The following is a 13,566-nucleotide window of genomic DNA, read 5'->3' on the forward strand; positions in this document are numbered from 1 at the left end:
GACATTAAAAACTATAGGTCATCGTACGGCCTTCAACAATGAACAAAGCACATACCACATAGTCGGCTATAAATGGCCCCGAAATGAAAAATGTAACACATTTCAAACGAGAAAACTAAAGGGCGAATCTATGTACAAGAAATCAATGAAAACAATTAAATAGCACATAAACAAACAAACGCTTAAAAAAGAATATGTGGTAGGATTACCAACGAGACATCTCTCCACAAGAGACCAAAATGATAACGAAATTAACAACTATAGCTCAATGTAGGTGTGGAACATGAAGCAAATTCCATAGTGCATAGTCCTCTATAAAAGTGCCCGAAATGACAATGTAAGACAATGCAAACGAGAATACGAACAGGCCAATGTATGTACTAAACATGAACGAAAAACAAAATATAAACACATACACAAACAAACGGCTTAAAATAGTGTTGAAGATGTCAGTGTTATCATTGCCAATGATATAACGTTCCACAAGAGACCAAATGACATGAAAATTAACAACTATAGGTCAACGTACAGCCTCCAACAATGGACATACCGCATAGTCGGCTATAAAAAGCCCAGAAATTACAATGTAAAACAATTCAAACGAGAAAACGAACAGGTTAATCTATGTGCAAAAGTTGAATGAAAACAAATAACACATAAGTTAACAACAACTAACGAATTACAGACTCCTGATTTGGAACAGACACATACATATAGAATGTGGCGGGGTTAAACATGTTAGCTGGATTTTTGATTTACAATGAGAGAACCAAGGCCGTAACTACCCTTGAGGCAAGTGAGGCAATTGCCTCACTAAAATTTCGACAATGATTATTTTTTTAAATACATATATATATATATATATAAATATAATAGTCATTTGTTGTTCTGTCTCAACCTTAATTTCTATAACTTGTCATCATTCCTTTTAAACTATTATTCCTGTATATAATTCAGCATCTCAACGGGTGATGTTTCTCGATTACATTAACCTAGTAACGATAATCATCATGGATCTTTAGTTAAAAACAGGCTCTTGCAGAAAAAGGAAGGTAAAGAAGGAATTATTCTAGTAAACTAGTTTTTTTGTGAACAGAGTCTGAGTATTGCATATAACTTCATTAGAACAATCAAAAAACGATAAGTAGACTGACAAATAAAGTACTGGTCTTCTGAAGGGGGCAGTCCTGTCTGCGTATTCATTTCTCCGTTTCACCAACTTTTGACAAATCTAGTACTGGGCATCGCAAGGGGGCAAATCCTGTCTGCGTATTCATTTCACGAACTTTAAACTTTCTCTTTACAGATAAATGAAATATAAATAATATGAAACATAAATGCATGGATTAGTTTTTATCCATGTTTCTTTAATATTAAAAGTTGAAAGAATATCCCATATTCCAATTTGATATTATTGAGGAATCGAAGAACCTTTAACACAGGATTTTGTCTACTTATTCGGGACTTCGGAATTTCATTTCTTTATATTCGGGGTTTCGGAATCGGACACCTCCAAACCCTAACCCCTAAATTTATAGATTCTGAAACTAAAATACCACGTATAATGGTGCTTACATGAAAGCTTAATTCCCTTTTGCAAACAAAACTGTTACTACCGATGCTGCTACCGAATTGCTGATGGAGAAGGAATTGGAAGAAGACATTGATCATTGTGTTGATGATGATGTGCTACCTTTAGAAACACAGACTGCCCTGGAACAACTGAAAACTTGGAAAAGAGCATGCATGAGTGGCGAGAGATTGTGCGGTCTTGTCATGCTCCATGTTCATCGCGATAAGGATATCAGCAGACCAAATTATGATTCTGAAACGATTTGACTGAACTGGCCATAGAAAAATTTGGCAAACTCTACTGAATCGATGTTTGTTCTATGTTCTGGCAGCAGACCCAAATCAGTGATATTTGGATAATTATCTTACCTATAAATTTAGATAAAGTTGTTAAAAATTTGGTGTTAGTAATTAAAAGTCTTAAAATCTGAAAAATTCATATAAAAAGTGTCCAAATTCAAAACATTATCAAACTGTCTAAAAATGCCTAGAATGCAGGACTTTGCACCATTCCTTTCACACCCTAAAAAAAAAAATAATTTCGCCTCGCTTCGCTCGGCTCAATTAGTTTGCCTCACTAAAATAAGATGCCTAGTTACGGCCTTGAGAACCTTACACCAGAATTAAAGTTCATCATAAGGAATTGAAAAACATGGCCATGTGTACAAAAAATGAACGAAAAACAAATAGATAACATCTATACAAACAAACAGCCTAAAAAATGTGTAATATTTGCCTATGATATAACTCTCAACAAGAGAACATATGACACGGAAAGTAACAATTATAGGTCAACGTACGGCCTTCATCAATGTGCAAAGCCCATACGGCATAGTCAACTATAAAGTCCACGAAATGACAATGGAAAACAATTCAAACTACAAAACCAAGGGGCTAGTGTGTGTATAAAATAATAACGGAAAAATATATATAACGCGTACACAATCAAACGGCTTAAAAAAGATGGGTATGATTGCCAATGAACAAGCTCTCCACAAGAGACCAAATGACACAGAAAGTAACAACTATAGGTCACCGTACGGTGTTTAGCAATGAGCAAAGCCCATATCGCATAGTCACCTATTAAATACCAATAAATTACAATGTAAAACAATTCTAGCGAGAAAACTAACGGACTGATTTATGCACAAAAAAATAACGAAAACAAATAACACACACACACACACACGGCTTAAAAAAAGAAGATGTGGTATGATTGTCAACATTTAAACCTGGCGAAAAGAGGATTTTCAGTATTAGTAGTAACTTTTACATTGCTTGTGAGCATAAAAAACATTGTGACAATGTTAATTATACCTATTCATAATTTATACAGGAAATATCATAAAGAATTAAAATTACAACTATTAAAAACGATTTACGGAAAAACTCTGTTATTTTGTCACATGTGAAATGCTTAACATATTGCGAGTAACAAATGTAGATCAACTTTATTTGGTATATATATTGGTTCCTTACAAAATCTACTATTTGGCAGACAGGGTTTACTTGACCTTGGCATAAGTCATGGATTATTGTCTGATCAAAATTAAGTTTCCGTTTTCATAGATATAGGAAGATGTGGTTATCAGTGCCAATGAGACAACTCTCCATCCAAATAAAAGTTTAAAAAATTAAAGTAAACTATTATAGGTCAAGGTATGAGTGCCAATTAAACAACTCTTCGTCCAAGTCGGAAATTGTATAAGAAAAAACAATTAGGTCAAAGTACGCTCTTCAACACGGAGCCTTGCATGGCTCACACCAAACAACAAGCTATAAAGGGCCCCAAAATTATTCGTGTAAAACCATTCAAACAGGAAAATCAACGGTCTAATCTATATCAAAAAGGAGAAACACGTATAAAATACATAAACTCCTGTATATCACATTCCTGACTTAGGACAGTTGCAAACATTTGCAGCAAGATTAAACGTTTTAATGGTACCTTCTCCCTTTTTCTGAAACAAAATTAATACTGAATAGTATAACATCACAACATAGAAAAACACACGATAAAATATTTATGTATCTCAGATACTATATATGCGATAGGTTGATTAAATTTGGTGTATTGAATTATTGTAAAGAGTACATAGATATAACAAGATGTGGTATGAGTGCGAATGATACAACTATCCATCCAAGTCACAATTAAAAAGAGTAAGACATTATAACTCAAGGTACGGTCTTCATCACAAAACCTTGGCTCACACCGGACAGCAAGCTATAAAGGGCACCCAGAATTACAAGTGCAAGAACATTCAAATGGGGAAGGACGCTAATCTATATAAAAAAACGAGAAACACTTACGAACCACATAAACAAACGACAACTACTGAACATAAGATTCCTGGCTTATAACAGGGGCAAACATTTGCAGCGGTATTAAACGTTTTAATGGTACAAAACCTTTTCCATTATCTGAAACTAAAGTGTACCATCATAACATAGAAAGACACACTATAAAATATCAATTGGAATTGCTCAACTCAATAAAAAAAAACGTAGTTACACAAATTGACACACAATGAACGAATAAATTTGATATATGACATGTCTGTCTAGTACGATTCGTTGACTTCGACCTGACTTCTGTGTTTCATTGGTCAATTATACTAGGGTTTCATTGATCTTATAAAATGGGTGGAGAAATTTCGCTAGGGTGTAGCAATCTTGGAAAGAAGTATTGCTTACAAGTATATCTTATTTTTTTCTTTTTGTTTGTTTATTCTTTTAATCTTTATTTGTGTTTCTTTATTCATTCTTTTTACTCAATCATTTATGTTTATTTACTCTTTTTATTTGTTTATTTATTCTTTTTATTTGTTTATTTATTCTTTTTATTAGTTTATTTTTTCTTTTATTTTTTCCTTTTTGTTCTGTTTGTGTTAGATTTGACAATGGTGACAAATCTAATCAGACAATACGTACCAGATGATGCTCCTGTTCCAACAGACCCAATTTTCATTTCAACTCGAGACATGGTAGGGCCATCAACACAACCAAAAGCAGACAAACAAACCGTCGCACTTCCTTCCAATACATTAGAACGCCGACCTTTGGTAGAAAATGAACCACCAACTAAAATAAAAAAAAAAGCAACAAATTGTCCTGTAAAAAATCCAGTCACAAGGACTGCCACCGTTACAAGACCTGTAGTAGAAAACAATACAACACATTTACCTATAAATGCAACCAATACTGTTTCGCTATCAGCAAGCTTAGACGAGGGTACCCCTCCAACAGTGGCTGCTGAAGCTAATTCAAGATATGATTGGGGAGAACGAGAAACTAGGTTTCTTATTCAACTGATTACGGATAACTGGAAAAAATTAGAACTAGCCTACAACAAAAAACCAATCTGGTTAGACATATCCGTCAAGTTGAACGAAACCATGGCCACTAAACTAACACAAGATCAGTGTAGAGAAAAATGGAACACACTGAAAAAAACCTACAAATCATACAAGAGACAGTGTAGTTTGACTGGAAATAGAAAACCTCGACCGTTCCTATTTGAGTCAGATCTGGATGATTTGATGCTGAACGACCCATCTATAACACCAGTATTGACAATGGGGTCTAATACTGGTGTTATAGATGGTGAAGACATCACCACCAACAACACAACTGAAAGGGAGTCGACCAGCTCTGCAAACAAATCAACAAAAAAATCTTGCAAAAGAGCCAAAAAATCTGATGTGGAGGATTTGAAGGAATATTTTGAAGAAAGGGACAAAAAATTCATGAATACACTTGAAAAGATGTTTGAAAAGAACACAGAGGTCATGGAGAAACTCGTTGATAAACTTTAACATTTATTTATATATGCACTCGCTGTTGAGAACATAGTTGCAGAGGGTATAATGTTATTGACCTGTCCGTCCGTTCGTCTGTTCCTCCGCTTATATATCTGTCCGTCCGTCCGTATTGACAGAAAATTATGATTCAATTTTATTTATAGGACTTATGCCCCTTTCAACTTATGGTATCTAATATACTGCTGCAACAGTTTGTCATTGCAACTCCTCTGAAACCGCACACCAGAATTTCATGAAACTTTGTTGTTAATGAGGACATAGTATGTTAATGTGCATGTCCACAAGAAATTCTTCATCAGTTGACAAACGAAATATGAGTCTTTGAACTTAGGAATCTGTTAAGATTTGTCTAGTGAAAATGTTGGAGCGTGGGGTCTGTATGTGTGCTCACAGAGGTTCTTTAATGACCAAGTTAATGTTTCTCTTTTTTTGTGTTCAAAATCATCCTTGGTCTGACATTTTAGGTTAACATATTCCCTCTGTTTCTTTCATTTTGAAAATTATGTTGTGGTTCATATTCTATGTATTGGTGGTTGTACATTTCGTTTATTATAAGAAACTTTTTTTTCACCAGACCCTGATAAAATATATACGGTACCACATGTTTATTTAAAAAAAGGTTACAAGTAAAGAAACAACATAGTTAGATATAAAACAACAGCATAAAAAACTAAAAATTAAAAACACCTGCATCACAAATAAGGTAACTTAAAAAATAATGAAAGTTTGAATATTATGTTAGCATTTTTTTGTTTAAAAAAAAGTTCCAGATTTTGCAATTACGAAAAGAAATCACATTTGTAAACCCCGTTCTTAATCAGGATCGGATTTAGTGAACAAGGTAAAAGGGTGACCGAAGAAAACCCTTTTTTTTTTGTACATGTAATGAGATAAGATTGCATAGCAATAAAAATATTTACAAAATAGGAGTTCAAATAATCGTTCACCATGTAAAAACATTAAAATGTTTAAACCCGTGGCTGTATTTTCTCTGTCCTAAGTAAGGAAAATGATGCTCAGTAGTTGTCGTTTGTTGATGTGCTTCCTAAATGTTTCTTGTTGAGCGTGCGACTATTGTCGTCGGAAGTTAGACATAGGGATAGTGATCCGGCGGAGGTATTGTTAGTTAACTTCTTTAAAACTTTATATTTTAGAAGGTGGAAGACCAAGATGCTTCATACTTTGAGTATATAAAAAAGAAGATGTGGTATGATTGCCAATGAGACAACTATCCACAAAAGACTAAAATGACACAGACATTAACAACTAAAGGTGACCGTACGGCCTTCAACAATGAACAAAGCTCATACCGCATAGTCAGCTTTAAAAGGCCACGATAAGACAATGTAAAACAATTCAAGCGAGAAAACTAACGGCCTTATATATGTAAAAACAAATGAAAGAAAAAAAAACAAATATGTAACACATAAACAAACGACAACCACTGAATTACAGGCTCCTGACTTGGGACAGGCACATACATAAAAAAAATGTGGCGGGGTTAAACATGATCCCAACCCTCCCCTAACTTGGGACAGTGGTATAACAGTACAACATAAGAACGAACTATAAAAATCAGTTGGAAAAGGCTTAACTCATCAGATGGACAAACATACAATAGATGCATTTAGTTATGGAGTTTCCGTCTGTTACATGTCCATTGTCCTTGACCTCAATCTCGTGGTTCAGTGAGTATATAAGAAAAATATAAGATGGTTCGCAATGTTAGTTTCTCTCTTATTGTGAGTAATAGGATGACAATATGTGGTATGTGCGTATCATGCAAGGTCCTTGACAGTTTTCAAATGACCTCCACTTCATTTCACGGATAATTGAACATGGTTAAGTGTTGATAGTCAAGTCCATATCTCAGATCCTCTAAGCAAAATATCTAGTATATTCGATGTATGGAAGGACTAAGGTGTACATGTCCAACTGGCAGTAGTCGCCTGATCTTGACCTCATTTTCGTAGGTTTTTGTGTTTTTGTATGTTTTTTATAACGTACTATGCAATAGGTCTACTATATTTGGTGTATGTGGATATAGGAAGATATTGTACGAGTGGCAATGAGACGACACTCCATCCAATTCACCATAAACCATTATAGGTCAAGGTACGGTATCAAACACGTAGCAGCTTACCTCAAACCGAACAGCAAACTTTAAAGGGCCAAAAATAATTAATAGTGTAAAACCATTCAAACGGAAAACCCAACGGTCTATTGTTTATAAAAACGAATACCGAGAAACCTTTATGAATCCCATTTTATTAAACAAACGACAACTTCTGAGCAAAAGATTCCTGATTAAGGACAGGTGCAGACATTTGCAGCGGGTTTAAAAGTTTTAATGGTACCAAACCTTCTCCCTTATTTGAAACAATAGTGTAACATTGCAACATAGAGAGACGCACTATAAGAAATCAATTGGAATGGTATATCGATTTCAGGTAGCATATCTAGCTAACAGGTGTCATCTGACCTTGACCTCATTTTCATGGTTTAGAGTTCAAAGCTATTTTTTTTACTTTTTCTATTCTTTTCTAATACTATATGCAATTGGTCGACTATTTTTGGTTTATTGGACTATTTTATGATGCGTTTGTTAGCTTTGAAAGTTTTATTTGATAGTGAACTCATTTTCACGGTTCATGGCTCAGTGTAAAGTTTTTGTGTTTTGTTCTGTTTTTCGTAAACTATTCTAAATAGATCAACTAGAATTGGTTCATTGAAGGATTGTAAGCTACATTTCTGCCTTGCATGGTTCATATGACCTTCACACCATTTTCATGAGGGGCCAAATAGTCTGAATGAAAATGAGATGTGCAGATGCTTATACAACTGAAAACCAATTGCCATTTGCCAACCACTAACGGTTACTTTGCAATCCTACACAAACTCACAAACTATTACATGATAACTTACAACAATTTTCAAAGTCAATATACCATGACTAAGAGGGTGGAGCCAAATTATGTGCATGGAAATGAGATATGCCAATGCTTAAATACAACTGCATACCAAATATCATCGACCTACCACTTATGGTTCCCGAAAATCTGACCTAATCACAAACTAATACATGTATAATAAGCAAAAGTTTCGAAGTCAATAGACCATGACTGAGGGACAGGGTCAAATAATCTCCATACGGAAATGAGATGTACCAAAGATTATACAACTGCATAGCAAATGTGATTGACAGACAACTAGCAGTGGGGTAGCTGGGTAATTTTTACGTGTACGCCCGAACCTTGGCAAGGGATATGAGGGGTGCCAACCGCTTAATGTTAAAGCACATGCTGGTAGTGAGTTCGAAAGGGACGAAGCCCCCGAAAGCTATCGAGAATGAGATACCGTAAGGATTCCTATCCGAGTAAAAAATCATTGATAGCAACATACTTTTGAGGGATTAAAAAAAAAAACCTAAAATTTTCTTTTGATATTTTTTTCTTGATCTGGAATATTTCATGACAATCTATGAATGTTTATAAATTGAGCATGTAAAATAAATAATTGCATAAAGAAGAGTCCGGCTATCTGTCTATCATAAAAGAACAGAAAAAATGAACGAAAATAAATGCTATCAATTTTTTAGATTTAGACATTAGTCATAGAAAAAGCTTCTTCGGCATTTTCATAAAATTCGATGAAGGTTCGACAAGTTATTAATGTAGTTGAAAAATAACAAAATGTAAGCCCAAACTGCTTATTAATTGCAGAAAGAAATACATTTTGTCCTTGAAATGCGGGAAAATCAAAGCTATAATTGCATATGATATTGCTCTGAATACTCTTCTGATCATAAACAGTTTATGTCCAACTTCCGTAAAATTTCACGGAGAGTCATTCAAAAGACTTTATCCACATTCGGAACCTCAATATTGACGCCGTTTTGTCTCGCTTTTGGGACATAAATCGCAGGCTCGACAAAAATACAAACAGCACATCGAGCAGATAGTGAATTGCTTTAAATATAAGAAAAGTACGTAGAATTCTTAGTAGATAAAGACTTTTACAAAAGATTCGAACAAATATATTAAATGATCTATTTGAGTAAATTTGGTTCCTTTTATTCAAAATTACAATCCATTGAAAAAAGATGCACAAGGCTGATGTGCTTTTGAGCATTTTTTTTTATTCTATGTCGACTATTTATTTGTTTTATTTTCAGAATTCAAGTGTACGCCCGGTCATTTTGACGTCAACGTACCTACGCGCATGACTAGTGGTTCGCCATAAACTAGGCCTAATCACAAACTAATACATTGTTGACGCCGTCGCCGCCGCCGACGCCGGAAACAGCATTCATGTGTGTCCGTCAAGGCGAGACAATAAAATTGAGATGGGAATGTGTCAAAGATACAACAACCTAATGGTACAAAACTACCGAAGGCTGCAAATACATAAGTCTTCAACAAAACGCGCACCTGGAGGCGGACTTCAGCTGTTCCCTAATTCCAAACCACGCAATGCCCTTTATTGCAATTTGATTCTAGTATCAAAGCAGTTAAAATTGGTATCACAAATATGTATGGTTTTTATTGTATTTAATTGTTTCATTGTTTGAATGTAAACTTATGGTTGACCATTAAGGTTGTGATTTTACAATAAAGATTATAATTCAGTATTGCGTTTTACTTTTGCGCTATATGGCTTTACTAGGCAAATGACGAGTACATTGTGTGAGCACGTATTGTTAGTTTAATCACACTGACATTGTTTCTACTGACCTTCTGTTTGTTCAAGTTGTTTATTGTTGTGTGTGTTTATTATTTGACGGATATCGGATGTTTGTGTATCTTGTTGCGTGATACAATACTTTTAATAATTCATGTTAGTGCATTATAAATAACATAGCGGGTGTTGTAAAAGAACATAATAAAAATCCTAAACACTATCGATATATTATTTAAAACATTAAAAGAATGCAGCTTTATAAGTTGGATGTACGAAATAAAATAAAACATGTAACCACATAAAAAGCATATGAATTCTACAATTCAGCGTAAATTTACAGTCTTTCCATCAGTGTTTGTCGAATATCAGTGCCTTCCTGGTTACCCTGTACCTGATCTGGACCGTTTTGATCATCGTCTCCTATAGCATGTTCGATGTCAAACATTTCATCATCATTTGCAAGGCAAATATTGTGAAGCGTACATCCGGACAAGATGGTTTCAACGATTACCTGCATGTCAACAGCATCCAGCTTTATAAGTCTTCTAAATCTACCTTTAAGGAATCCAAAACTTCTCTCGATGACTTGCCTAGAACTACTCAGCACTTGATTGAACTTTATTTGGTCCCTTGATAGGTTACCGTTGTCTCTAAATGGCTTCATTAGCCAAGCATTCAGAGGGAAAGCTGAATCGCCAATGATGTGCTTTCCGGGAGGAATAACTCCAGGGGCATCTCGATACAGAGGGGTTTGTCGGAGAACTCCTGCATCGTGAGTGCTTCCTGGACATCCTGTAAAAACATACGTGAAGTTCAAACTTGAATCACAGACTGCAAGAAGCACAAGTGATGGATATTTCTTTCTGTTGAAATAAGCTTGTTTGTGCTTCGACGGACATTTTATCTCAATGTGTGTTCCATCGATTGCTCCAATAGTTCCTTCAAGTCTGGACGTTTCGGAAAAGCCGTCTGCAATTTTCTGTAGTCTAACTCCTGTCGGCCAGCTTATCACAAGTGGCATGATTTTAGTGACCAATACATTTGAAATATATTTCACAGATACGTGAAGCGTTCCCTTTGAAACATCAAATCTATCAGCCATTGATCTGAAGCTTTCCATATTGCCTATAAAATGAATACATATTTAGTTAATAGGATAAGCGTGTTGTAATGCTATAGCTGTATTGAATAAAAAACGTAAGAAATATTTTATGAGTATTTCTGTTTATAGCTGCGTTTTACTTATATTTTATATCGCGTTGTTATTTCTCGTCTCTGTATACAGAAAAAGATACAATCGATCGAGGTTAGGAAGCACGAATATAAATTATGAACTAACAACGTACGGCTACTTGAAAATCTAGATAATCATTTGTTTTTTCAAGTTTAAAATCTATATAATTTTTCTTAGAATGTGGTTTTCATCATTGACATATCATAAATAAAATGCTTCGCTGTGCGCAGCCTGATACGACCTTAGTGGTCGAACTCTGACAATTAGGGAACATTTTGATACAATGTTCAAGCTTAATACTGTGTGAGTTTTGATTGTGATACTTGGTACAAATTCAGAGAGATCCATTCACTTAAACACAAGTTATTGTCTGAAAACTAGACAAATAGATATAGGAAGATGTGGTCACGTGAGTGCCAATGAGACAACTCTCCATCCAGATAACAATTAAAAAAAAGTAAACTATTATAGGTCAATATACGGCCGTCAACACGGAGCCTTGGCTCACACCGAACAACAAGCTATAAAGGGCCCCAAAATTACTGGTATAAAACCATTCAAACGGGAAAACCAACGGTCTTATCTATATAAAAAAACCAACGAGAAACGAGAAACACGTACAATGTATATATTACATAAACAAACGACAACTACTGTACATCAGATTCCTTGCTTTTGGCCCTTTGTTTGCCCTTAATTCGTGCATGTTTTGGGTAATTGACCCAAACTCAATCCCAGCCTTCCCTTTGTGATATGAAACATAGAGGTACAATTTCAGAGAAATCCATAAACCTACACACAAGCCGCATTGTCTGGAAACTAGAAAAAAATCTTGTTTTTTGGCCCTTACTGTTAAAAATGTTGGCCCCATAACCCATACAATGAATCTCAACCTTTTGCTTGTGGTACTGAACATTGTGTTACAATTTCAGAGCAATTCAAATACTTATACACAAGTTATTATTTTGAAACTAGATCAATGCTTGATTTTGGCCTTTTTTGGCCCCTAATTTCTGAACGGTTCGGACCGTTGGCCGTAAATTATACCAACCTTTCTTTGTAGTATTGAACCTTTATAAAACTAGATGTGTCAAAGCGACACGAATGGGCCCGTCCCAAAAAGTTGAAAAATCAGCAATTTCAATATAAAAACATGTGGACACAAACATGATGGTAGTCTCACATATGAAAAATCAGCTCAAAATCTGGAGAAGAATAGAGAAAAAATCCGTATAACTGTGATTTTCAATAATTTATCAAAGTCCAAAGCCCGTAATTTCGGCAAAAACTAGTGGAGCAGAACCGTTCGAACGTAAACTTAATCTGTAACTGAATGGTTAACTCACATACCAAAAATTAACCCAATATTTGAAAGCGTTTACAAAAAAGTTCGTATAACTGTGATTTTCAACAACTTCTCAAAGTCCAAAGCCCGTTATTTCGGCAAAAATTATTGGAGCAGAACGAAACTTAAACTTGGTCTGTAACTCAGCATGGTTAACTCACATACCAAAAATCCATATAATGGTTTGTTGCGGAATGACTATAAAAATCATAAAGATCATAAAGATCCATTCTTTTTAACTAAAGTTATTGTCCGGAGACCAATGTGTCTTGAAATGGAGACACAGACGACGAGGCAGATGATATCATACCAGTATACAATCCCCAAAAAACGGTCGTATAAATACTGAGACTACTTAATTTATAAGTGAGTTGTTGTGCAGGGTGCACATGGTGCAGGCGGTGTTTCCATTATGTCACAGAAATAGTGACTCGGGTTATTGTTATCATTTCTGCATTGGAAATTGAACGTTTTGCGGGAAGTATGAATTGGTACTCATATTCCATCAATTAGAAAAATCGTACTATTACAGAAGAGTGTCAACCATAAACTTGCAATACACTATTATCAATGTAGTGGAAAAGAATGATATACAAATGGATGAGAATTATATATAAATGTTACTTTTTATAGAAATATAAAATATATATAACAAAAAACCAGAGTATAAACTGATTTGTATAACTACAATATAATAGTTATTACGATGAGGTTGAATTTCCTGTCATTTACTTATCACCCAAGCACCAACTCTCATATCTGTACATTAAACTCAATTTCAGGCATAGAGATGTGACTGTTCCTAACTTAAATCATTCTATTATTGAAAACCCATGTATACATTCGAAAAAATATTATATTTACATACCAATGTACCATAAAAACATCAGCAACCTCTTTTCAATGTCAAT

The 13,566-nt window shown here is 34.7% G+C and overlaps 2 protein-coding genes across 2 annotated transcripts; one reads left to right on the forward strand and one right to left on the reverse strand.

The window, feature by feature from the left end:
* The first annotated feature begins 4,475 nt into the window (after positions 1 to 4,475).
* On the forward strand, positions 4,476 to 5,498 carry LOC139505576 (uncharacterized). Its single transcript, XM_071295091.1, has one exon. The coding sequence runs from the start codon at positions 4,476 to 4,478 to the stop codon at positions 5,388 to 5,390; it is 915 nt and encodes a 304-aa protein (XP_071151192.1). The 3' UTR covers positions 5,391 to 5,498.
* A 4,789-nt stretch (positions 5,499 to 10,287) lies between these two features.
* On the reverse strand, positions 10,288 to 13,566 carry LOC139505577 (putative nuclease HARBI1; the record flags this gene model as incomplete). Its single annotated transcript, XM_071295092.1, is given in 2 exon segments — positions 10,288 to 11,201; positions 13,524 to 13,566. Coding segments are annotated over 2 exon segments (834 nt in total), but the record flags the coding sequence as incomplete, so codon positions are not given.

This window comes from Mytilus edulis, unplaced genomic scaffold (genome assembly GCF_963676685.1).
Source record: "Mytilus edulis unplaced genomic scaffold, xbMytEdul2.2 SCAFFOLD_2407, whole genome shotgun sequence".
In the NCBI taxonomy this organism is placed as follows: Eukaryota; Metazoa; Mollusca; class Bivalvia; order Mytilida; family Mytilidae; genus Mytilus; species Mytilus edulis.

Coding starts and splice junctions, on each gene's coding strand:
- LOC139505576 (XM_071295091.1), top strand. CDS start 4,476: ATGGTGACAAATCTAATCAGACAATACGTACCAGATGATGCTCCTGTT.